This window comes from Etheostoma spectabile, chromosome 16 (genome assembly GCF_008692095.1).
Source record: "Etheostoma spectabile isolate EspeVRDwgs_2016 chromosome 16, UIUC_Espe_1.0, whole genome shotgun sequence".
NCBI lineage: Eukaryota > Metazoa > Chordata > Actinopteri > Perciformes > Percidae > Etheostoma > Etheostoma spectabile.
The window spans coordinates 10,831,782-10,857,160 of NC_045748.1; the positions used below are offsets into that span (position 1 = coordinate 10,831,782).

Here is a 25,379-nt window from a genome sequence, read left to right on the forward strand (position 1 = left end):
TGCTCTGCCTTTGAGAAAATGAAAGCTCAGATGGACCGATCTGGAATCTGTTCCTTATGAGGTCATAAGGGGCAAGGTTACTTCCCCTTTCTCTGGTTTGCCCGCCCAGAGAATTTGGCCCCCCATGAGAAAGAGAGAGACATCATGTCTTGCAAACAAGCAAAGCATTGTGGGACTGGCTCTAGTGCATGTAATAACCAAGGCTGAATTTTAGGAAAGAGACTTCAGATACAGTATTAGGGGACCACTAAGTCTATATAAAAGAGATTCAGTACAGTATTAGGAGACCACTAAGGTCTATATAAAAGAGACTAGATACAGTATTAGGGGAACACTAAGGTCTATATAAAAGAGACTTCAAGTACAGTATTAGGGGACCACTAAGGTCTATATAAAAGAGACTTCAGATACATATTAGGAGAACTAAGGTCTATATAAAAGAGACTTCAGATACAGTATTAGGGAACACTAAGGTCTATATAAAAGAGACTTCAGATACAGATTAGGGACCACTAAGGTTATATAAAAGAGACTTCAGATACAATATTAGGAGACCACTAAGGTCTATATAAAAGAGACTTCAGATACAGTATTAGGGACCACTAAGGCCTATAAAAGAGACTTCAGATACAGTATTAGGGACCACTAAGGTCTATATAAAAGAGACTTCAGATACAATATTAGGGACCACTAAGGTCTATATAAAAGAGAGTTCAGATACAGTATTAGGGACCACTAAGGCCTATATAAAAGAGACTTCAGATACAGTATTAGGGACCACTAAGGTCTATATAAAAGAGACTTCAGATACAATGTGGTATTAATTATTTTCAGGGATTGCATTCAGAAAAAAATGTATTTGAGTTGGTCTGTTAATACCTTACATAAACATAAGCTCATCCAGTAAGAGCATGCAAGAATTTTCTCCCGGAAGTGGACCTTGGAGGATATAGACAACTGCCTGTTTAACACAAATCTGGTCTTGATACACGCTGGTCTCTGCGATAACTTGGTCTCGGTTTAGGTGATCCCGACTGCAACACTGCAGCATAGTAACGTGTTCAGGTCCTGACTCTCTCCTCGGTGTCTTCCTTGTCTCCTTGTTTTCAGGGGCACCGGCTTTGGCTTCTGTAACGCCATGTGTAAGCTGGCAGCGGTGCTGGGCAACCTGATCTTTGGCTCACTGGTTGGCATCACCAAGGCCATCCCCATCCTGATGGCATCGGCTGTGTTGGTTGGCGGCGGGCTGGTGGGGCTCCGACTGCCAGACACACGGGCCAATGTCCTCATGTAAACCTCGACACGGAACAGTGTGCGGTCTACCAGGTCTTCACTCAGTTTACAGAATAACCCATTCATTTACGGACCAGGGTTGATTTGAATATCACTGCAACGACCATTGCTGTCATCCTTCCTGTATTTATTATTTGATTAATAACGTTAATTGTGTTCTCAAACATGCAAAGGACACGTGATTGTTATTCTGTAATGTCTGAGTAGAATACCTGGTAAATAACAAAGCCTAATGAAATGCAGTTTGACTTAACAATGAGCTGTAGATATAAAGAGGCAAAGCTTAGTCTTTTGCCAAGTGTCAGTGGCTGGTTGCCAAAGCCCTGGGCATTCTTTCAGAAATTCAAAGGCTACTGTTCAGAAACAAGAGGAGATGAAACTCTGTATATCAGCAGCTCATTGGCTGTTTCACACATGCAATCCTCAAATGCTCGTGTCAATGCTGCAAAAGGCCTGGACTCCCGACAACCTTCCCCTTATGTACCCTGCTCAATCTGGCTCAGATTAAAGGAATACTTTGACATTTTGGGAACAGAGCTTACTCAAAGCTAACACCAGCAGCTGCTTAGCTTAAAGTAATAACCTCAACAATTTTCATTTTACCCTACTGTTGTCCTCGCGCACAGTAAGTAAGTGACTTTCATCACCTAGCGGTGGTTGGTCTACCAGAGAAGGCAGGCGGCGCTATCTCAACAGACTCGCTCTTCAACTCAATTGTACGTGAAGCGGTGTACTGTTTTTTCCCCCCAGTCTCTCGATTAACCTTTGCCACCAAAGAGATCTTTGAGATTGTAACTTTAAAGAATGAACGCAAGAGCAAACAGCTAGCCTGGCTCTGTCCCAAACGGCCTACCAGCACCTCTAAAGCTCATATTGTTAGTTTAAGCCTTTACATAAAAAAAGACATGTAAAAAAAAACTATGCTTTTTTTTTTTTGCTTAATTTTTTTTTTTTTTCAATCTTTGTCTCGCTCCCCCCTAGCACCTGTGAGCGGAAAAACCCTCGCAACGTTCAGCCGGCGGGCCGCCGGCCTCAGCATCAGGGAGTACCGCGTGGTATCAGGTCTCGCAATGTAACAAATTACTTCATGGTGCTGCACACATACACGCCCCCATTCAGGAACCGGCTAACAATGTAGCGATGGAGTTTTTTCAACTAACGTCATGGCTGAGCTGGAAAAAAAGAAGCAGAAAGTTAGGAAAGCGTTTTCGGAGGAAAAGAGAAAGAGGAAACGGCAGACTGACCGAGCGAGGACTCAGACACCGGTAAACGTACTGTAGAAGCTGCCAAATGTCTATTCCCAAGCTGTAGGGGGAGCTCTATAGAAAAATCTGTGCAAAATGCGAGAAAACCGCATAGCGCCCCTTTAAAGGTGGCTTGGGGCCCGACTATTTCCTGGTCTGGTGCAGAGCTAGGCTAGCTTCTTTTACCTCTGCCTCCAGTCTTTATGCTATGCTATGCTAACAGGTTCATACAGTTCAGACATGAGAATGTTATACATCTTCTCATCTAACTCTCAGCAAGAAAGCTATTAAATGTGTAAAGTTTAACAAAATGTCAATCTATTCCTTGAAGTACAAAGTTTGTGATGGTTGTTTAAGTGACTATGCTTTATGTATTGATGTCATATGTATTTATATGTCATTTATTGCTCCATCAGTGTGCTTTTTATATTTGGGGGCAAGCTATCGAAGGTGCTTTTTGACCTGCTCTGTTTCTGAAACCTGTGATCAGTATTTCACTACACACGGTTGACGACGTTCAAGCCTTTTGCTGCAATTTGCAAGAATGACAAGGCCATAACTAAAAAAGAAAAATCAATAACGATATAGTAGTTTTAGTCAAAACCGGCAACTTCAGCAGCTACATTTCTAAAGTGAAAAGAAGTTTACATTTTCTGCTTTTTACAGTAAGAGACTTTTGAGATTGGAAACTTTTTTTTGTCAGAATGCTTCCTCTCTCCCTCTCTCGTGTCTGTGTCGTGTTCGTCTCGTCGCGCCGAGCCCACTACGAAGGGCTTTGCTCTCTGTTGCAATCCCAAATTTGCCAAGAAGAATTCATACTCTGCTGTTATAATCTGCTCTTCTCCTTGTTTAATTTTTTGTCTCACCGTCTTTGGTTTCCTCATAGTGTCTCTGATCTGGTCTTGTCCTCTTTGCTGTTTATCTCCTCCTGCCTTGCTGCTGCTCCCTCCAAAACACAAAGGCCTTTCTTAAATGTCGTGCCTCTCTCTCTCCATTGAGTTTGTCGCTCCTTCCAAACCTATGCTGGAAGCCTTTGCTGCTCTGTCCTGCTTGTTTTTGGTCTCCTATCTCTTGACACTGCTGTGTGGATGTCTGTGTATGAGTGTGTGTGTTTGTGTGTGTGTGTGTGTGTGTGTGTCCAGACAAACCTTTTTAAGATCCAGTGGCCATCTTATATGTAGAAAATGAAGTGGGAAGAGGATTTGAACCACATGATAAAGTGAAATTAAAAGCCATGCTTAAAGAATCAGTTCACCCAAATTCCAAAGAAACGTAATTACTAGCCATGCAGATAGTACACGTGGACCTCATGGTAGGACGCATCCTCTGGGGAAAAATATAACTGTCTGTAGAACATTCCTCAGCAATCCATCCAGTATTTGTTGAGATATTTCACTGAAAACCAGAAATGTAAACCTCATGGTGGCACTAGAGGAAAAGTCAGAGGATCAACAATGTCATCCATTCCATTTCCATTGTGTTCCTCTATTGCAGTACACAGGGGCGTAAATATAGACCGTGCAGGCAGTGTGGCTTCACAGGGGCTAGTAGAAGGCGGGTCCTCCAACAAGGTGTTGAGTGCAGAACGGGCCCCTGCAAGAGATTTATTGTTTAAAGAACTTTTAATAAGTGCATTTTGGAGGTTATTGCAAGGGTAAAACAGTCTTTTGTTAAGGTCAGCGGCCATGTCAGCACCTCGGTGAAACAGACAGCTCCTCTGCTCTCTGGCCCCGATGCTTATTTTCACTTTGAAGTCAGAGCGCTATCCGTGGTTCTGATAGCTTTCTCTGTGACAGCTCTATACTTTCTCCAATAAAATAGTAACTCCATAGGAAAGTCTGAAAGTCTGGAGTGCTCAGAAGTGATGATGGTGCTATTTTGGAAGGGGAACACAAATGTTCAAAAGAGATTAAAAGCTCCAAGGCACTCTTCTAGCAAACATTTTTAAAGCCTTTATTCAGGGTGTAGATGGTGGGTTGCTGCCCATCTATATTTAATGTTAAGATTTAAGAAATGGTCATTTAAAGAAAGGCTTTTTAAATTGTTACATTTTTAACCCTTGTGTTGTCTTCCCACCAACCTGGAAATTTAAAATGAAAAACCTTTTAACGTTATGATCGTCTTTTTTGACCCTTTTGGGTCTTTCCAAAGATGATTTTGTCACTTTTTCGATGTTTGTCGACTTATACTGAGCCTTTTGAAATTTTCGTGGGTTTTTCCTCAAATTTTTAAATCTTTTTCTTTATTCATTTTTTACAGTTGTCGCTTTTTTTTTTTTTTTTTTTACATGTTTCACATTTTAGTCATTATTTGAACATTTTTCTTCTTTTTTTTTTTACACTATTTTAAAAAAAAGTTTTTTTATCTATTGTTTTTTCACAAAAGCTATCAAATTGACAAGAAACACCCAATTCAATGAAAGTAGTGAACTGATTATTTATTTAACTTGTGGGAACCATCTGTGTTACTTTTTTGGAAAATGAGTTTGAAAGAAACCTAAATTTCTGATATAGAAACTTTTTGGAAAGGGGTCAAATTTGACCCGAAGACACCAGGAGGGTTAAAATGCATTGTTGTCATAATCACCTTACGCCACCACATCTGTAGAAAGTAGATCCAGTTAAAACTGATAAGAATGAGGTCTGGGAAGTTGTTTCTGTTAGGACACATTGGTTCTGAAATGTAATTCATGTTAACAAAACGTCATTCGCATTTCATTAAAATAAGGTATAAAACTACCTGCATGGCAGTAGTTTAATCTGGTAGTAGTTAGTCTAAATAAGAAAATATGTTTTCTTTGATTTGGGTGAACAGACCCTTTAAAACCTTTAATCAAAGGAACTCTTGCTGCTACGGTGTAAAAATGCATTAAGTAATCTGAAAAATTAAAACATGTACAGTAACATGTCATACTAATGGGTTGTTTAATCATACAAAAAGGTCAAATAACACAAAAGTAGAGTATACCGTATCATGATTTTTTCATCAGTTTGATGATATTTAGTGTCTATGAGATGTTCTGCTGTAACTTTTCTTTCTCTGGAAAGTAACTTTGTGCAGTAAACAACCTCTTACATGCAGATATTTCTTTTTATTACATATTTTGACCAAAATGCAACCATTTCAACATCTGGTTTCCTGATGTTTGATGCTTTATCTCCGTCCGTCTGCTCGTCTGCATCGCCTTCCTCCACCCTGAACAAACTCAAAACGAAATCCTGCATGTTTGTTACTGAAGTCCTCCTGTTGTGTGTGTGCGCTTTTCCCCATTTCGGTGTCTTCGCTGTTCCTCTGCGCGGGGGGGGGGACAAAGATTCCCGGGTCAAAGGTGAATGTATCATTCTTGTGCATTGTCAGATATTTGTTGTGAACAGGTGTTCATTATACTGAGTTCTAGGTCGTTGTGAAAGGGCATGCTAGTGGTGAGATAACTGTATGTACTACACAGTGTTATCCAGCAGGGGTAGTCAAATCTGCATTTGGGAAGTTGTGACTTTTCAGATGTGAAAACTTCTGCTGTCAAACAAGACGTGGAGGGGTGTGTTGAAACTATTACCTGTCATGGATATGATTTATTTTGATAAGAAAAGGCTCAAGTGAATGCAGTGTGAAGGTGGATTCCTCTGGTGTCTCTGTATTGAATAAAGAGTTCCATTTGAACCGCTGAGGGCCTTTTCTTCATTATGTTTAAAAATGGCTGCATTCAATTAAACGAGCAGAGGGAACCATGCATTCTAAATTAACCAAGACAGGCTCCTTACAGTTACACAGGACTGTCATGGAGCCTTGTTTTGTAGTTTACGTGAACTTTCCGATTGCTCCCGCCTAAGTGTTCGTGTTTGTTTTGAGGCCGTTGGTAGAAAAATGTGTTTAAAAAAGTCAACGTTGTGCACATTCATGTAGTTGCCGGTGCAGGATAAAAAAAAAGTCAAAACAACATTTTTAACACATTTTGTTTAAGCCCCAAATTTGGGCGGAAACATGGGCCTTAATCTGCACTATTAAATATTTCCCTGTTGTGCGGACTTTACCTTATTTGAACATTTGAAAGGAAATGTCACCAAGATTTAGGATTTATTAGACATCAGTGGTGGTTCTGGCCCATTCCAACCACAGGGACCAATAGGGTCGGCTGGTATTTCCGAGGGGCCAGTTATATTAAAGCGAGAATAATTTACTTTCACTGAACAGTGGCTACAAGTGGAGATTTAAGATTTATTAGACATCAGTGGTGGTTCTGGCCCGTTCCAACCGCAGGGACCAATTTCACTGAACTGTGGCTACAAGTGGAGAGCTACAGTTTTATTGCACATCAATCCAACCTCTAATGGGCGAGAGGAAGATTGGGTCTTTCAAAAGTCTCACTTTTAGTTTTTTGTAATTTAAATTTAAATCCCTCTTATAAACATCAACATTCAAAATTACATTTCCACTTTGTTTGTCCCTAAAGGGTAATTACCTTTGCAGCACGGAGTACACCGTTACCAAATAACGACTCAGCGGCGTTGCATCAATGAACAAGCATAATCATCAATACGGCCATCCTTCCATCCCCCCATAAAAGTATAAATCATCAAAACATACATCAACAGAATGGTCCAGCAGCAACTCCTTTGACCTGAGCTCAGGAAAGGTAAATAAAGCCTTTTAATTTGCATCTTACTTGAAAAGTGAAGGCCATTTAAGGAACAATTTAAAGGTGGCAGGAAGTGATGCTGTGCATAGATGGTTGATATTAGAACTGCCAAACAAATGCAACCCCGACTTTAGAAGCTCCGCCCCCCAGATCAACGAGAGATAACTACTGGCCGGAACATTCACATGCTTCCTCCCCAAATTTAAGCAACACACAGAACCAGAGAGTAAGAAGATCAGTCTCAAGCTGCAGAAACTTCACCTTCATCAACCAGAAGAGAAACACGTTCACACGGAAACACGTTAACACTGAAACACGTTCACACTGAATCACGTTCACACTGAATCACGTTCACACTGAATCAGATTCACACTGAATCAGGTTCACACTGAAACACGTTCACACTGAATCACATTCACACAGAATCACGTTCACACTGAATCACGTTCACACGGAATCACGTTCACACGGAATCACGTTCACACGGAATCACGTTCACACGGAATCACGTTCACACTGAATCACGTTCACACTGAAACACGTTCACACTGAATCACGTTCACACTGAAACACGTTCACACTGAATCACGTTCACACTGAATCACGTTCACACTGAATCACGTTCACACTGAATCACGTTCACACTGAATCACGGTTCACACTGAATCAGGTTCACACTGAATCCCGTTCACACGGAATTACGTTCACACTGAATCAGGTTCACACTGAATCAGTTTCACACTGAATCAGGTTTACACTGAATCAGGATTACACTAATTAACTCTTGGAATCCTAAGAGTTTAGCTGTTAGAGAGATGATTTCAAAATCCCTCTTGTGCATTTTGTGTTTTCTTCCTGTCAACCCTCAACATGCAGAGAAGCAGTGACACGGTCTCTGTGAGACTCGCCTCACTTTATGGTCCTGATGTCTAGTCGAGAAATTCCTCTGAAGGTTGTTTTTTTCCTTCTGTTACCACTTAAAAACCCTTTCACCGTGCACATAATCCACATCCTGAATAGGAAAGGTAGCATCGGCTCAAATTAAAATCTTAGAAAAAGTTTAAAAAAGAAGAACATTTAAATGGAGGAAAGAACCAATTAAAACATATCTATATCTATCCATATACATCATACTGTGGTGACCCACAATATAGAGACATTTCCTGGAGACTGCGGCACCTTTAAGTATTGAGCTCTCTGGGAAAAGAGGGCGTTTTCTGGGACACTATTCCAGACGATAGTAGACTGTTTGTGGTTGTTGATACTAAAGGTGTAACCTGAAGCTGTTGGCTGTGGATAAGATTGAGAGTAAACAGACTCAACTGGATGTAACTTCTCCGTCTTGTTTGTTCCACACTCCCATAGTGCTGCATTTATTTATCTATCCGTTAATTAACCCTAGACCTGTTGTGAAGCTCGTAAAATGTGGATCACCACCTTACATTTTCACATCAGTTGAAAAAGGAAGATAACCCAACACGGAAGAGAGCTCAGCCGGAAGAGAAACTGATCCACAATCTGAGGGTTGTGAGTTCTAATCTGTTGCTGTTTGTGTTTTTATTTTGTCAGCCCACAGAGATGTTTCTTATTGTGAAAAGCCTCTCTGCAGCTCTGATACATTTCACCTGCGATGTGAGTCATTTCACTAGACTTCATTAAACAGGTTAAAACTCGTTAAGCTCAATCAAGACAGGCTCGTCATGGTGAGAAAACCCTGAAAACTGAGGGTTGACCGAAGGGAAACAAAAACAAACGGTAAAAGAGAGCTAATTGAACTCACAACCTTCTGACAGTGAAACTGTTCCTCTACCAAGTGACCTCTCAAGACACTGATAGTTGATCTCTAACTCAGGGTCCAAATTCAAAGGTCGGCTTCACAGTTATTGGAATTCATAGCAGGTTTGACGGGTGTATTAGAGGGTTTTGATTGGTTATCTCCTCTGTTTAATGTTTTTATGCCTTTTGATTTTAACCAGTCTTAGCTTTTCCATAAAGGGTTTTCATGGATTCTCTGCATGATCAAGGTTTATTACAGCAAGTGGTCACAGAAGGAAAAAAAACCTACAAGACAGGTTTGAACCCACAACTTTCTGACTATGGAACTGTTTCCCTTCTAGCTGAGTTCTCTAGACTTTGACTGACAGGCCGATTATTACAGGGAAGAATCTGACTTTGTCAGTTGGTTACCGTGAACGTGTTTCAGTGTGTTAATTTCGTTAACTTTGTTTGCAGGATGGTTAAGTTGAAGTTTCTGCAGCTTCACTGATCTTCTTACTCTCTCTGGTTCCTTGCGTCACTTGACTTCGAAGATGCTCCAGTGGATAAGGACACCAGTCCTCCCAATGCTGAGACGCGGGTTTGAACCCTGCCCAAGGTATGCCACCTAGGAGGGTTTGTGTTGAAATATGTATGTGTATGCGGTTTCACTTGTGGGGTCAAACAACAAAAACTAAAAATTTCCAATGCTGCGTTTGCAAAAGCCCTGCGTTGAGATTTTGCATCAATTTCAACTTGCGTATTTCTGAATTTCCAACATCATCGAGGAGGAGGAAACGGCACACGTGAGTCCAGGTGAGTCCAGGTGGTTGAGCTGGCTAACCTAGCTAGCTTGGTGGGCATTCACTTCAATATTCTTTATGCTTTTGTTTTTTTAGGCTTTGTGTTTTAGTGTGCAGGCTTTTCAACTAAATCTGCCTAATTGAGGCTTTTTGATTAAAGTTCTCCATGCTCTCAGTAAAAACTGGATAACCTAACAACTTTCACTTTCATATAAAATGGATTCAAGTGTTTATGAAGTGGAAAACCAGTTGAAATGTACAAAATAATATCTTTACTGTAATTTGTACCTCAATTCTTCTTCAACACTGCAATGGTAAATAAAAGAATTGGCTCTCTCCCTTCCAGTGGAGAAAAAATGATGCAGTGGCATATAAAACACCTTAGTAGGGTTAAAAACTGGTTGAAGATACATACTATACATATTTAGATTTTAGCCACAGACTTTATATTTGTTTCCAGACAGATACAAATCACTTCCTCTTACATTTTTTTTTCCAGTTCTGAATAAGTCTGGTGTGTCATCCTACTTCCTGTGCAGGCCAGGCAGGAAATACCGCTACCTCACAACACGGCTCAGGCATAGTTTATCTCCATACGTGATGACAGAAATACAAAAAGGCATGGACAAATTATTTTCCAGAGTCAGTCTGTTTCATGTTAATACCTATTAGATATTAATTTTACGCCAAGGAAGATATCTAAAATATGACTAAATGACTTCCTCTAAACTCAAATATTAGAATATGAAAAGCAACACAGACTGAGGTTTAAAAAATAAAATCTAAGTATAATGCGTATCATATATATAAAATGCATACTTTCTTTTCATTTTTACACAATGAACATTCAGTACAGAAAAATGCTTTGCACATCACAAGAAGGCCACGTGATGGTCTAGTACCAAAACGTTGCCTACTATTAAATTCATTCAACTTCTTAAAAGACTTTTCGCAAGTTAGACAGTGTGCAGGAGTTTCTTTGCAACATACATAACATGTTAACTATCTTTCTTCTTGTTCTGTATCTCTGACACAGACTCAACTGTATTTATAATAAATGTAATCTACTTGCATGTCAGACATTTAGTGCAATGGGGAGTCTGCGTTTGCTTGTTTATCATTAATGCAGTCGAGACCCTTTTTTGCTTTCTATCTGGATTCCAGCCACAGAGAAAAATTAGCTTCTGCTAGGAAAATCAAATTCAAATGCATTTTTTTTGTAACCGATAGGTCTCTCTTAGACAGATAAGCTCAGGGTTTTCCCTTTTTTAAAGGCCCTGAAGTTAAATGAAGAGCCTGCAGACTTGGACATGAGAAGAAACAGGAAGGGGTCCAGACAGGCATGGAGGCAGTACAAACACACCGCCACTTTAAAGTGCACGTACAAACTCTCTGTTCTGTCCACAAACAGTTGCACGTAATGGAGGAAGTGCAGGACTCCAGCGGGGGAAAAACACACGAGGAAGATGACAAACACCAGCGAGCTGGCCTTGATGTACATCGCCCAGTCTTGGTGCGATCGCTTCAGTTCGTGCACGATTCGGGCGTAGCACACGACCGTGACCACCAGCGGCAGCAGGAGGCCGAAGACGGTCAGAAACAGGTTGTAGTAGAGCAGAAAGATGTCGGTCTCAGAGGAAAGAGGCATGACGTCGTGGCAGGTGATGCGGTCCACCTCTGGGATCCAATAGCTCTGCTGGACCAGGAGCTCCGGGATGACGGCGGCACCGAACACCCCCCAAACCACCACGCTGACCCAGGCGGTGAACATCCTCTTGGGGAGACCTTTGTACATGAACGGGTGCGCCACAGCCAGGTAGCGCTTGATGCTGATGCAGGCCAGCGTCTGGGCTGAGCAGTAGAGGTTGCCATAGAAACAGGCCGTGACCACCCGGCAGGCAGCCTCTCCGAGCACCCAGTGGTTTCCATGGAAATGGTAGTGAGCCTTGAAGAAGAGGGAGAGGAGGAGAAAGAGGTCGGAGACAGCCAGGCTGCAGTAGAGGATGGCGGAGGACACTTTTCGGATTTTAGAGCCCACCGTGCACAAGATGGCGATGTTGGCCGGGATCCCCACAGCAACAACCAACATGTAAATAACGGGGATGACCCGGGTGCTCAGGGCGCCGCGTAGGTACCCGACGGTGCTGTTGCTTAGAGACTGCAGAGCTGGAGGGGACTGGGATGAAATGGGAGCTTGTGTCCCATTTGGAACAATAAAGGATTTGGTCTGAATAACGTGCTCTCCTAAAAATGTTCTGGGCACAACAACCCAAACCTCGGAGCTGTTGCTCTGCAGTTGTCTTCTCCCTTTCTCTGAAACAAAATACAAGAAGTCATGGGTTAATAATAGTGTTGTTCATTAGATTCATTACTCTCCAACATGTTTAAATCAAAATACATTTTGAATGTTTTGTGTCCAGTGGTGGAATACAACTAAGTACATATTCTAGTACTTAGTATTTACCAATTAACAGGGACAAAGCAAGGGGGGGCTTTTGAGGCTACAGCCCCAAATGTTTTCTCAAAAGCCCCAAATCTTTTAAGGTATAACATAACTTTAACTCTCTGTCATTTCCTCTTTAGTCACTCTGACTGGATTGAAAATCAGTCGAGCAAAAGGTCCATTACTGGGGAAATGTGGCCTTCGTTTTAAGACTATTTGCAGTTTACGCCAAATTCCTACCCTACACGAGTTATGTTACTCACAAAATATTGACATATTTTTAGGTGGTAGGAGTAAAAATGAGTCATCCTACTATCTAAGGAGGACACGGGATTAAAAAAACATGTACTCTTTAGAAGAGGTACTTATCTTCACTCGAGTTTATGCACAGGAAAGTCACCGGACGCCACAACCTTGTGAACAGAGTCACACTGAGAAACACAGAGAGGTGGTGTGGAGCTGACGGTCTTAATTATTCTCTAACTAACTCATTTGGCGATGGCTTATATGTAAGAGATGTTCATAATGTAAAAAAGTTACGCACTTAAGCCTAAACTATTAAAAACTAACTATGAACTATTATTAAATTAATGTATTGATTCAGTTCCTTGGTTAATCATTTTGTGTTTGAAATGTTCGAAAATAGCTAAAAATACCCGTTTTCATTTTTAATATCCAAAATAAAAGGAATTCGAAATAAAGGGTGAATAATGTTGGGAAAAGGCGGCAAAATCAATGAAGGAAAAAAAAAAAATACAAAACACAAAAACGACATTAAAAAAAACTGTGTAAAAAGCAACATAAATGTTGAGATAAAGGGAAGACCACACAAGTGTTAAAGATGAAATCCAAAGTGTTGAGTTGTGTCTGACCACAAACCAAAGATGGCACCACTAATCTTTTATGGCAAACAATATCGTGTCATAACCGTGGTGGAACCGTGACGACGGCCCCCGCCGTGCAAATGATGGTAATCAGATAGTATCTACTTAAAGTATAAAAACTACTGGTTTAATAATCCTTAATGCGTTTTGTTGCAATTTCCTGCTGTAGATGTTGAAGGCTGTGCTATTTATAACTCATTTACAATCTGTTGGGTTTAATCTACAGCATTGCATCATATTCTATAAGGCCATCTTATGTTTGTAGTGACGCTGTCCTGTGAGAACCACGTATCTCAGAAAACAGCCCTGTTTCTGGCTTTGTGTCGATGCATGTGCCAGCTAATCCAAAAGGGTTTTATAACCCTCATGATGTCCTCGGGTCAAATTTGACATGTTTTCAGTTTTTTTAACACAAAAAAATGGGCCTTCGAAATAAGCACTGAAAATGTCAACATTAGAAATATCAAATAACTTTGAAAAACAACATTAATTAAGCACCCACGACTTGGAAAAAGTGACAAAAAAGCAATAATAGCGTTGATTTAAAAACCTTTTTTTCATATTTGATGAGAAGACAACAAAAGGGTTAAAAACTTTATCTCGCTTAAAATTGGAATTTAAGTGGCCATAGTTCTGCCCTAAGACGAACACTATATAATTGCATAAAATCTAATATCTTAACTGAATTGACTTCTCTTACAAAATGAGATTGTACAAGCTCTGCACTATATGTATAATTAGTTACTATGTTTTACAGCAACTTTTCCTGTCGACCCTCGGTGGTTGTACTGGAGGTGATGCCATCCGCCACATGCTGCTGAGACAGTACAGCTTGCGGGGAAGAAAGACAAAGAAAGCCTTCCAGGACCTGGCTGTATGCAGGGTTATAACAGGCAGGTTTTATTTTATTGTTCACATTAGTATTATGCTTAGCTTGGCTGACAAGAGGTTTTAATTTGACTTATAACTTTGCTTCATTTGGACTTCTACTCTAGCGGCCTGCCAGAAAAACTTCCCTGCGCTGACTGCTGCAGAAGCGGAGGATTTGATTGGGCAAGTTCTGAAGTTTGCCCCACACAGACGGTAAATTTAAGTTCTTCTGCGTTATGTTCATAATAAAGTTCATCAAAAAAATTATTTTGTCAATGTGTTCATTCTTAGTATTACATGTCTAACTTTTGTTTATTTCTTTATAGGCCAGCTGAGAAGGACTGAGCCGTGGAACCATGGAGCCCCTTTTTAATTTTTTATTAATATATATTATATATTTTTTGTGACTTATTTTGCACACACTTTACAAATATCTTTATGCATCTTGCACTACATCCTTATCTTTTTTGTATTTTTTTCAGTTGTTTGAATATTAAAGTTTTGAAATGCCATCAAGTATGCCTGTTCATTCATTCCTACTAATATAACTTTTGTGTGTCTAGTCTAATCTTTTCTTAACGTTCTGGGAACGTTTGTTTATGGTTACAGCGAACGTTCCCCTAACGTTAAGAGACCGTTCCGTAACGTTCGCTGAGTGTTGCAACGCTAATGGAACGTTCCCCTAACGTTCGCTAAAGGTTGCAACGTTTAGGGAACGTTCCCCTAACGTTCGCTAAAGGTTGCAACGTTAAGGGAACGTTCCCCTGACGTTCTCTAAAGGTTGTAACTTTTAGAGAACGTTAGGCGAACGTTCCGAGAACGTTCTCTGTAACCAAAAACGAACGTTCCCGGAACGTTAAGAAAACCTTCCAATTAACCAGCAGACAACCAAACTACAACCAAAACAAACCTTCAGGGAACGTTCCCACAACCAAAAACGAACGTTCTCAGAACGTTCTGGGAACCAAAAATTGTTAGCTGGGTTAAGAAGCGGGATCATTTTCTCAACTCGTTCCTCCAGTTTAACACAAACATTCAACATCAACACATCTGGAGATACGTGGTTTCCACTGGACAGGTGTGGGAGGAAACACTGTGAAATATAAAGGGACTAAAGCTGTCAGGGGGGGAAAACAGTAGTGGAGTAGGAGTAGGAAATAGCAATGAATGAAAAAACTTAAGTAAAACACAAGTATAAATATGTACTTTAGTGAGAGTACTTGTGTAAATGTACTTAGTTGCATTCCTCCGCTGCAGATTCCAAATTTACTCAGAAATCAACTCAACCAAAGATCATTTATTCACGCCAGTGAGAACCATAAATGTCCCCTTACAGTTGACATTATTACTGCAAGAATCCAAGAAAGGGAAATCTTTCAGAACAAGTTGATTGTGAAGTGAAATGCGATGCAGAATGGGAATGGTAAAAGGCTTGTTCCTAAACTATCTCTGAGCTGCGTCTCTTACCTTCCTTTTGAAGGGTGCCACTCAGACAGACGACAAAAACCAGGGAGAAAAAGAGCACTTTCCCCATTTTCTTCTAATCCTTGAACAGCTCTCGAAAAATCCCTTCTCTCGGGCTCGCTGCGTGCTCAGCTCCGCATTTCATCGCTGCTCTGTGTCACTTTTGTTTGCTGCTCCTCTGTTGGTGTGCTCGAGCTACAACGACACCTCCCGGGCCCACCACGGGGAATGTGGGTTGTCTTTGGTTTCTGTTTTAACATGCACACAGTGTGAACTTACCAACTCGTTGTCTCTCTGTTGCCCTTCTTGTTCAATGGGATTAAAAGGTGTCAGTGATTTGTATGTGTATATTTGCCAGGGTATATGCCATGCATCAAAGCTCATTGGCTCTTTTTCTTCCTTAAACTTTCACCCTAAAATGTTTTTACAAACCCATCTGTATTCACTCACTTCATTGGAAACACATGGTGCTTGACTGTAATACCAACCACAAAGTCCCTGTATAATACGTACACAATGTCTTTTTTTTTTTTTTTGCTGCTAGGGATCTCCATGGCATACAGGGTTAGTCCTTTTTAAGACATTTCTTTTTCCAAAAGTATTTCTGCTGAGCATTTCAAGAAGTTTTACACACAAGATCCAAAAAAAAAGACCCAAGGATTACATAAGAAATGGGGAAGGGGACAAAAAAAAAGAATGAAACACACAAAGCCACATCAGCTGAATGTAAAAATAGAACTGAATAAAAACCACTTCCACAGAGTAGGTAAACTTAAATCAAACAATACCCATTTTTCTAGAAATAAGAGACATGTAGTTAAATGTCCTACGTGACAGATGTGAGAATAAAGGTGTTTCAAGACATTTGAATGCAGAAATGTTACATATCTTTAACTGTACAGTAAATGTATAGAAATTCGTGGCAATTTTGGAAACTCTGGGCAACGTTTTGTTCTGATGCCTGGAGCGATGTGGAGTGAGGTAATATACGGAAAGGGGCCAGCGGGTGGGCAAGGAAATGTCTGTCTGAAGACGATAAGCTTGTCCAAACATATGCCCTTTTGCTCAGTCTTCAGTTCCTGTATTTTTGTATCATTTCAACATGCAGATAGGTCTTATTTTGGATCATGACCCCTTTTTTAGAAAGACTTCCATTCAGCTGTCCACTTCAGGTTTTCTGCTTTTTTTTTTTCTTCTTCTTCTTAATCTTGCTTTTTATAATTACAGAAAACTCGATGTGCTTGAATACTGTCGCAACCTTCAGGACGAACAGTTTCAAGTATCATTTTAAGTGTTTTATTTTTAAAGGGACCATTTTTACCAACACACTAACCTCCAGCTGATCGCAGATGTGACCTATGACCTTGTTTTCATCTAATGTGTTTGTCAGATGTGGGAAGATGAGATGTTTTCATTTCCGACATCTGTTTGACACCCCCCCCCCATCCATTGCATCATGGAGATGACTCAAACTGGGAACAGATGAATGCGTCTACCTTCACACCATCAACACAAACAGAACCCAAGCCGGCCAGAGAGGGTTAGTTTACTGTCAGATGCAGGAATAGTCCAAGAGTCATCCATGTGACACATACGTGATGTGTTACCAATTAAAAAGTTTGCCAGTAAATTTTTTTTTTTTACTCTTGTATGAAGACATCACTCTCGCGTCACTCGGTTCAAATTGACCCGTGACTTATTTGGGGTTTTAAAAACAATTCTGAAATAAAATTTTACTTCATAATCTATTTACAAATATGCAATTTTAAACAATTGAGAAAACATAATGTACATATTTAGGGAATGCAATCAGTCTCTACTAGCACACAATTCAAAATGGAAGTGGGATTCGTTTTTTGTCATAAGGTTAAAATCCACTATGTGATCACTCTTATCTTGGAAAAAGTGGTCATATCCAGAATAATTTTCTGAATTGAGTGAGGAATACACGTTTATCACAGGAAATAAGGAAAGGCCGTTGATTTTCAAGTTCAAAATTTATTGTCATGTGCACTTTAGTACAAGTACCACAGCAATGAAATACAGTGTGCCCTATTGCACTCTCTCAGTACCAGTCAACAGTAACAATCAATAACAATAATATAGTTTAAAAACATAAAACCATTTAACCACCACAATAAACAGTGGCTAAGTAACTAAATACAGACCGGAAAAAAAAAGCATTTTTCTTCTTGTAAAAATTTGAAATGGGTCAATTTGACCTGACTACCATACTGGGTTAATGCAACATTGATTCATGAACACAAATGAAAGCAATGTTCTATTTGATTTGATTTTTCATATTAATACCGAACAAATCAAGATACAGTAAAAGAAGAAGACCCTAACCCCTAATCAATCTGATTTCATCTAAATGGTTGGGTGCCTGGGTGGCTGAGTGGTAGAGCACATGCCCATACATAGAGGCTCAGTCCTCGATGTAGAGGCCACGGGCTCGCCACTCCCCCCCCCCCCCCCCCCCCCCCCCCCCCCCCCCCCCCCACCCGTCTCTCCCCTTACGTGTCCAAGCTGTCACAGTGAAGGCCCAAATACCAACAAAAACTAATCTCTACGAAAGGGACCAAAATGGATGAGTTTGAGAAGCAGCAGACAGAATCGTGATGATTATATGATCCTGCCCATACTTTACAACATCAGATTATTACAGTGTTAGGATTCATGAACTGTGAAATACACACATATCACATACACACATCTATGTCGGACTCAGGCGTGATGCAACTCCTTCCTTCCTGTTCAGCGCCTTCGATGGGAAGAAGGCACACCTGTTTCCTGTATAGCTGTCATCGCATGCAACAAAACTGCATTCTGTTTCTCTTTTTCCATTACCACGCTACACACTTTGAAACAAGTTTCTAGTTTCTAAGAGAAATACATTGACGTGTGTAAGGAGAAACTGAGATAACTGATAAAAAGACATTGACCCTCCTGTTGTCCTCGGGTCAAATTTGACCCAGTTTTTTTTTTTTTTTTCAACATCAGAAATGTGGGTTTCTTTCAGCCAAATTGTCAAAAATAACAACGTGGATGGTTTTGTACATTGCTCTTTACACGTCAAAATATCATCATCAGTTCACATCTTTCATTGAACGGGGGTGTTTTACTCAATGTTTTAACATTTGAAGAAGAGAATTGATAAAGGAACGTTTAAAAAAGTGACAAATGTTGCAAAAACAAGAACAAAAAACTCCAGAAAAGTGACAAAACGTCGGCAAAAGTGACAAAAATGTTGGAAAGCGCTTCAAGAACGTGGTAAAAAAATTTAATTAATTAAATTAAATTAAACAAATCACCGGGAAAAGCGACAAAAGCTTGTTGTCGTTTAACCCTTGTGTTGTCTTCCCATCAACTATGAAAAAAAACATGTTTTGGTCACTTTATTTTCAACATTATTATTATTATTATTATTATTATTATTATTATTATTATTATTGCTTTTTAAATGTTGTGGGTGCTTTTTTAATGTTTTTGGTGGGTTTTTTCGAAGTTTTTTGATTTTAATGTTGACATTTTCAGCACTTTATCACATTTTTTTCGGACAAAAAAAAACAATTAACTGAAAACGGGTCAATTTGACCCGAGGACAACATGAGGGATAAATTTGAAATTTTGACCCAGAAAAACTAAAACAACTCCTAACGGTGAGTATGTCAGACCTACACACAGATAACTGTGTCTCTGTAATAATTCCTTAAATCTCTGATAACTCTCTAAGGTTTTTGATAAAACCCTATTCATGCTTTTTGAATTTGAATTGTTAAAAAGAACTTCCAGTTTTCCCCACAAGAGGGCAACGTTTCCCTTCATTGACTGGTGCATTCCTTCTCTTTTTGTGCATTTTAAGACTACAGCCTTTCAAAAATATAGTGGCCCCGGTATTTAGTTTGCCATGTGAAAAGTACTATTCACTCCCTTCAGACCCATTTGTAATGACTGGTAATCCCAGATGGCTCAGAGGGACGCTTTGGATGTTTTCCTCTCCTGTCTTTCATGCTTTCTGCAGCATTTCTATCAACACCATTTAACACTGTGGTGAATTTAAGCCACATTTGACAGTAAAAGGTGCTTCTTTTCTGACATCAGAATGATTTCAAAAGCAAACAGGGACATATCCTGCACCAAATATCCTCTTTGAAGCTCTTTACACTGAGTACTTGTTGCTACTGAGACTTTCTGTACATTATAAATGCAGGAATTGTACTTGTAATGGGGTATTTCTACACTATGGTGTTGCTACTTTCATTTCCCTAACAATACTTTGTGTTTAAATATGTCTCTCATTCATTTCATGTTCATTTATTATGCAGGAAAGAATTAAAAGTAACAAACACTGTTCATTGCTACCCCCCCCCACCTCAAATTACTGTTCACCAGACATAAATACCAATAAAAATGATATTTTTAATAGAACATTTATTGTAAAAACCTTTATAAGAACATTAACATCTACAAGTGTGTGTGTGTGTGTGTGTGTTTTGTGTGTGTTGTGTGTGTGTGTGTGTGTGTGTGGTGTGTGCATGGGTGTTTCTGTGTGTGTGTGTTGTGTGTCCGTGCATGTGTGTGCAAACATTGGTGCACAAGTGGCAATAGAACTGTGTGTGTGTGTTTTATGCGTGCATGAATGCAAGTGTGTGCGAACATTGGTGGTTCACAAGTGGCAACATGACATGAGTGTGGTGTGGTGTGGTGTGTGTGTGTGTGGGTGTGTATTCTGCGTGTGCTGCATGCATGTTGTGCAAACATTGGTGGCACCAAGTGGCAACATGACAACATGAACTGTGTGTGTGTGTGTGTGTGTGTGTGTGTGTGTGTGTGGTGTGTGTGTGTGTGTGTGTGTGTGTGTGTGTGTGGGTGTGTGTGTTGTGTGTGTGCGTGTGTGCATGTTGGTGCAAACATTGGTGTCACAAGTGGCAACATGACAACATGAACTGGTGTGTGTGGGTGTGTGTGTGGTGTGCGGTGTGTGCGTGTGTGCGTGTGTGTGTGTGTGTGCGTTGTGTGCCTGTGTGTGCAAACATTGGTGGCACAGTGGCAACAGACAACAGAACTGTGTGTGTGGTGTGTGTTGTTGTGTGTGTGCGTGTGTGCATGTGTGTGCAAACATTGGTGGCACAAGTGACAACATGTCATGTCATCATCACTCTCCAGAACATAGCTCCGAGCCTCGATCCCTGTCACACTCCACTAAACTGCTTTGGCAAAGGTGTGTTCCATGTGAGGGAAGGGCATGTGAAGAGGAGGAGTAGAAGGAGAATGTGAAGAGTGATTTATTTTGGCAGGTGTGGTTCACATTGGGGGAGAAGTACATTAGGTCAAGAACACACTGGGCTCCCATCATTTACTCTAAGCTCTCTTGTGGTCAGTATGATTCATGTGTAGAAAGGGCACACAGGCACAATGTAGGAGTGTGTGTATGGAGATGTCTTCCATCTCCTTGGGTGAAAATTATGCTCATTCCAATTCATTTCCCATAGTGGTCACTTTTGACCGTAAACCAAACAAATGTGACCAAGATGAATAAATCCCTCAAAATTCAAGAAAGTAGTCCCAATGAATTGTATGTGTTTAAATGCCTTCTGTGAAGGATATCACAAGGTCTTGAGGCAATCTGATGAAAAAAAAGCCATATTTATGGTACAGGGAATGTGTAAATTTGTCTTTTTTGACCAGAACAGTGTTACAAGGTTAAGTTACCGTTTAAACGGGCCTGACTCTGTTTAAAAACTGGTTCCAGCAAGTTCCTGTTCTGCAGAAACACAGAACACATTAACACTTTAACGCCAGACCACAAACATGGCATTAAACATACTACTTAGCACGTTTGACTGTAGGTTTGCTGCTCTGACTGCACTCACACAGATTTAAAATAGATAACGCCATCTCTCAGTAGAGACATTTTGGTCCGTGCATGATGAATGTGGAGACACGCTGTTGAAGAAGTAGTTTAAAAATTGCTAACTTTTTTTAGTCGGGCCACAGTTTGCATATCTTTTTTTACAGGCTGTTTAATACCAGGCACTTTCCTCTGTCTGATAAACAAAAATACACAACGTTCCTCTTTCAGAAGAGTTTTCGTTCTGTCCTAAGCGTACACACACATGCAGATAGTAACGCATCTAACTGACTGCTGGTTTTTGGTTTTCACAGCTGTAGATTCAGATCTGAGTTTCCATTTGTGGGAGTGTAGTCAGAATGCCTCTCTCTCTCTCTCTCTCTCTCTCTCTCTCTCTCTCTCTCTCTCTCTGTCATGTGTTAAAAGAAAGTAAAGTGTATGTTTAGCCGACATTTTGTGGATTCAGGGATCTCTCTCTCTCTCTCTCTCTCTCAGTTCCTTGTGTTGTCCTCAGTCAAAAACCGATAAAGATTTGGCATTTTTGTCCCTTTTTCAGACATTTTATAAGTTTTCACTAACACCACCTAGTTTTAAACCCCTAGTTTTACACTACTTTTTGGAATCCATGTTCAATAACCCTCATTTATATAGAATTATACCTAATATTTGAGTTAAAAAAGTAGAAATTAGGAATTATTTTGACTAATAGTTAAGATCAGAGGAGCGTACAGATGACTTTAGTCAGGAATGAAAGGGATCAATAGTATTTACAAAGAGCGTTGTATGGAATCCAATCCATTTTTTTGTGGTAATTTGGCTAAAAAGAAACCCTTATTTCAGATATGGACATTTGACCCGGGTTAAACTTTGACTGAGAACTCAGCATAACATCCTCTGTGCTTGCCACATTGTCCACCTCCATGTTTTTGTTTTTGGGTTTCTGTTCCTTTTTCACAGTTTAAAACAGCCTATTGTTGATTTCAAAGCCCATCCTGACTGGGCGATGCCCAGAGAACGATAAAATGTGCTAAAGTGGATACAGAAAACAACAGGAATTGAACCGGGCTGGCACTGTGCCACTGGCTTCGCTCTGGACGAGCTAATCTCCCCCAGTCTGTATCCTGCCTCCTCCCTCCTATATGAGAAGGAATGAGCGCTCGTGTTAGTTCAGGAACGCCCCAAGAACGGCACACTGCAGAAACAACACGACCTCTAAAGTGTCCAGCTGCGCTTTCTCGCTCTATTGGCTCAATTTCAAGGGGCTCTCAGCCGTGTTTCTAAATTAACAATGGATGACTCAGCTCTGTGCAGCTTCATACTGTTTTTCTATTCTTTTTTTGTTTTAATGGCAACTTTACTGTTTTGGTTCCCTCTCGCCACTCGCATCAGGCAGAGGATAAGCTCCGATAAACCTGCTGTACGCCACCTGCTCAGCGCCAAACATCTGACAGGCAAAGTCAGGGGCCAGCTGGTGAACAAAGTGGAAGATTTAGAGCAGGGTGTCAAACTCATTTGGCCCACATACCCTTAATGTGTTCTCAAGTGAGCCGGATCAGTGAACCACTCCAGAGAAAACCCAAACTTTATCTACCACGGAGTTTCTTGTCAGCTTGAAGTTGTCAAACGCAGTTTGCTTCTGCTACGACAGTAGGAAAAAATAATAATGATATGGACCCGGGAGATGGGGTTAATATTCCAAGGAAAAAACTCTGAATTTCTAAGATTAAAGTTGCAAATGTACAGAAAAAGAACTCTCATATTATCTGAGATTAAAGTGATACATGTGGAATTGGAATTATTTACTTCTCCGCAATTTTCACACTTTGCAGAGTCTCTGATTGGACCCTTTGGTGGGCCTGTTGTAGCCCACAGGCCGCATGTTTGTCCCCCCTGATTTAGAGGCTAAGGATGCAGATATTTCCCTCAGGAGTAGGTGGAGACCATAAATGGAGCTAAAAGAGAGTGTATATTAGACATACCTTTTAATAAGGTGGATACACACACGACTCCAAATGAATGATGATGTTGCTCTCTGTTTGCTAACAAGTCAGGGGACTTAACAGGAGATGATAAGTGGATGATGTGCCCAAAATGGCAAAAATGGTTTGTTGCACCCAAAATGACCAAACAAAAATGCAAGTTTGCCACGTTTTGAAGCTTGCTGAGTCACTTTCTTGATAAGGGATAGTTGAGAAGATGAATACTATTCTTACATAAGCAGAGTGGTATCAATCTTCTCATCTTAAACTTTTCTTTAAGAAGTATTAACAAACCGTGGAAATGAAGAACTTAAAGGCCTGTATAAGCATGACCGGATCTGATTTGTCAGATGAAGTTGAGTGTAATCATGAGCTAGTTACAGAACCAAACTGTGTTGAAAATAAGAAACAGATCCTTGTGACAAATAGTTTTGTGAGGAAATGGTTTCAGTCTGGCCGTCTGTGAGTTCAGACATCGAATCCCAGAGGATATAGAGCTCAGGATGAATGAGTCAGACTCCCACACAAATCCCCCCCCCCCCTTCCCCCTCCTATCATCTCCCTTTTGTCAGAAATTCAGAGAAAAATATGCAGAACATTTCCTTCTTTTTTGCAAACCCACTTTCTCTGCTCAGACTACACATGAATGTACATGTTCACTTAACTTCAGCTTGTTTAATCTCGACATCTTCCAGAAGCAGTGGGAACTGTCTTGCCATGTGCAAATATGTAAATATTTATCACATGAGAAAGTCTATCTGAACATCTAGTTTACACAAGAAAGCAAAAACAAACGATTTGAACCGCACGGAGACAAAAAAGGAAAAGCACAGGGCAGCTAACGGTCTATCTAATATCTGTCTAATATACTGTCTAACTGTCTAATATCAACACTTTCCCGGGAAATGGTTTGATAAGAAAAAGATCAATGCCAAAGTCATCGCAAAGGGTCAGACGAAGTGTGCTCTTCATCCTCCAAAATGATAATCTGTTCTAAAAATATCTCGGGATCAGGGTACCTCTAGCTGTAGGCTGAGTGTGCCACCCCCAATCTCTCTCCCTCATTTCCTGTCTATCCACTGTCACTATCAAATAAAGGGAAATGCCCACGAAAAAATAATCTTTACAAATTATCGCGGGCTCTGTAATTGTGATGCATCCGTCCGTCGGCTGCAAACAGGAAGCACTTTGGCATCTCCAGGGTTTCACGTCCAACAAATAATGTGTTTATGGACAATCTGTTCTCCCCCTGAAAGTGCGTCGGTGCATGATTTCCGTTCCACAAAATAACTTTACCACTCCACTTCAACTCAGTTCTCATATTCACAAACTGCACTGGCAGTGACCCATTAAAGGTCCTATGACATGGTGCTCTTTGGATGCTTTTATATGGACCTTAGTGGTCCCAAATACTGTATCTGGAGTCTCTTTTATATAGACCTTAGTGGTCCCCTAATACTGTATCTGAAGTACTCTTTTATATGACCTTAGTGGTCCCCTAATACTGTATCTGAAGTCTCTTTTATATAGACCTTAGTGGTCCCTAATACTGTATCTGAAGTCTCTTTTATTAGACCTTAGTGGTCCCCTAATACTGTATCTGAGTCTCTTTTTATAGACCTTAGTGGTCCCCTAATCTGTATCTGAAGTCTCTTTTATATGACCTTAGTGGTCCACATACTGTATCTGAGTCTCTTTTAGTAACCTTAGTGGTCCCCTAATACTTATACTGAAGTCTCTTTTATATAGACCTTAGTGGTCCTATACTGTATCTGAAGTCTCTTTATATAGACCTTAGTGGTCCCCATACTGTATCTGAAGTCTCTTTATATAGACCTTAACTGTCCCCTAAACTGTATCTGAAGTCTCTTTATATAGACCTTAGTGGTCCCTAATACTGTATCTGAAGTCTCTTTTAGTTGGTCCCTATACTGTATCTGAAGTCTCTTTTATATAGACCTTATGGTCCCTATACTGTATCTGAAGTCTCTTTTATATAGACCTTAGTGGTCCCCTAATACTGTATCTGAAGTCTTTTTCCTAAAATTCAGCCTTGATGCAGAATTACAGCCACTAGAGCCAGTTGTTTGAAAGCCATGATGTCTCTCTCTCTCTCTCACAGGTGGGCCAAATTCTCTGGGCGGGCAAAGCAGA

At 40.3% G+C, this 25,379-nt stretch overlaps 2 protein-coding genes across 2 annotated transcripts in view; one reads left to right on the forward strand and one right to left on the reverse strand.

The window, feature by feature from the left end:
• The window catches only part of LOC116704192 (synaptic vesicle glycoprotein 2C), a 34,178-nt gene extending 29,732 nt beyond the window's left edge, over positions 1-4,446 (forward strand). Inside the window, exon 12 of the mRNA XM_032539466.1 lies at positions 1,111-4,446. Within this exon, the coding sequence (XP_032395357.1) occupies positions 1,111-1,294 (184 nt within the window). The 3' untranslated portion in view covers positions 1,295-4,446. The remainder of the gene's footprint in view (positions 1-1,110) is intronic.
• A 5,708-nt stretch (positions 4,447-10,154) lies between these two features.
• LOC116704194 (proteinase-activated receptor 3) lies at positions 10,155-15,644 on the reverse strand. Its single transcript, XM_032539469.1, has 2 exons — positions 15,396-15,644; positions 10,155-12,044 (listed from the first exon to the last, which is right to left on the reverse strand). Exons 1-2 carry the CDS (start codon positions 15,460-15,462, stop codon positions 10,969-10,971), a joined length of 1,143 nt encoding a protein of 380 aa, XP_032395360.1. The 5' UTR covers positions 15,463-15,644; the 3' UTR covers positions 10,155-10,968.
• Positions 15,645-25,379: the final 9,735 nt, after the last annotated feature.

Coding starts and splice junctions, on each gene's coding strand:
- LOC116704194 (XM_032539469.1), bottom strand. CDS start 15,462: ATGGGGAAAGTGCTCTTTTTCTCCCTGGTTTTTGTCGTCTGTCTGAGT. Junction 12,045..15,395: donor TGGCACCCTTCAAAAGGAAG/GTAAGAGACGCA, acceptor ATTTTGTTTCAG/AGAAAGGGAGAAGACAACTG.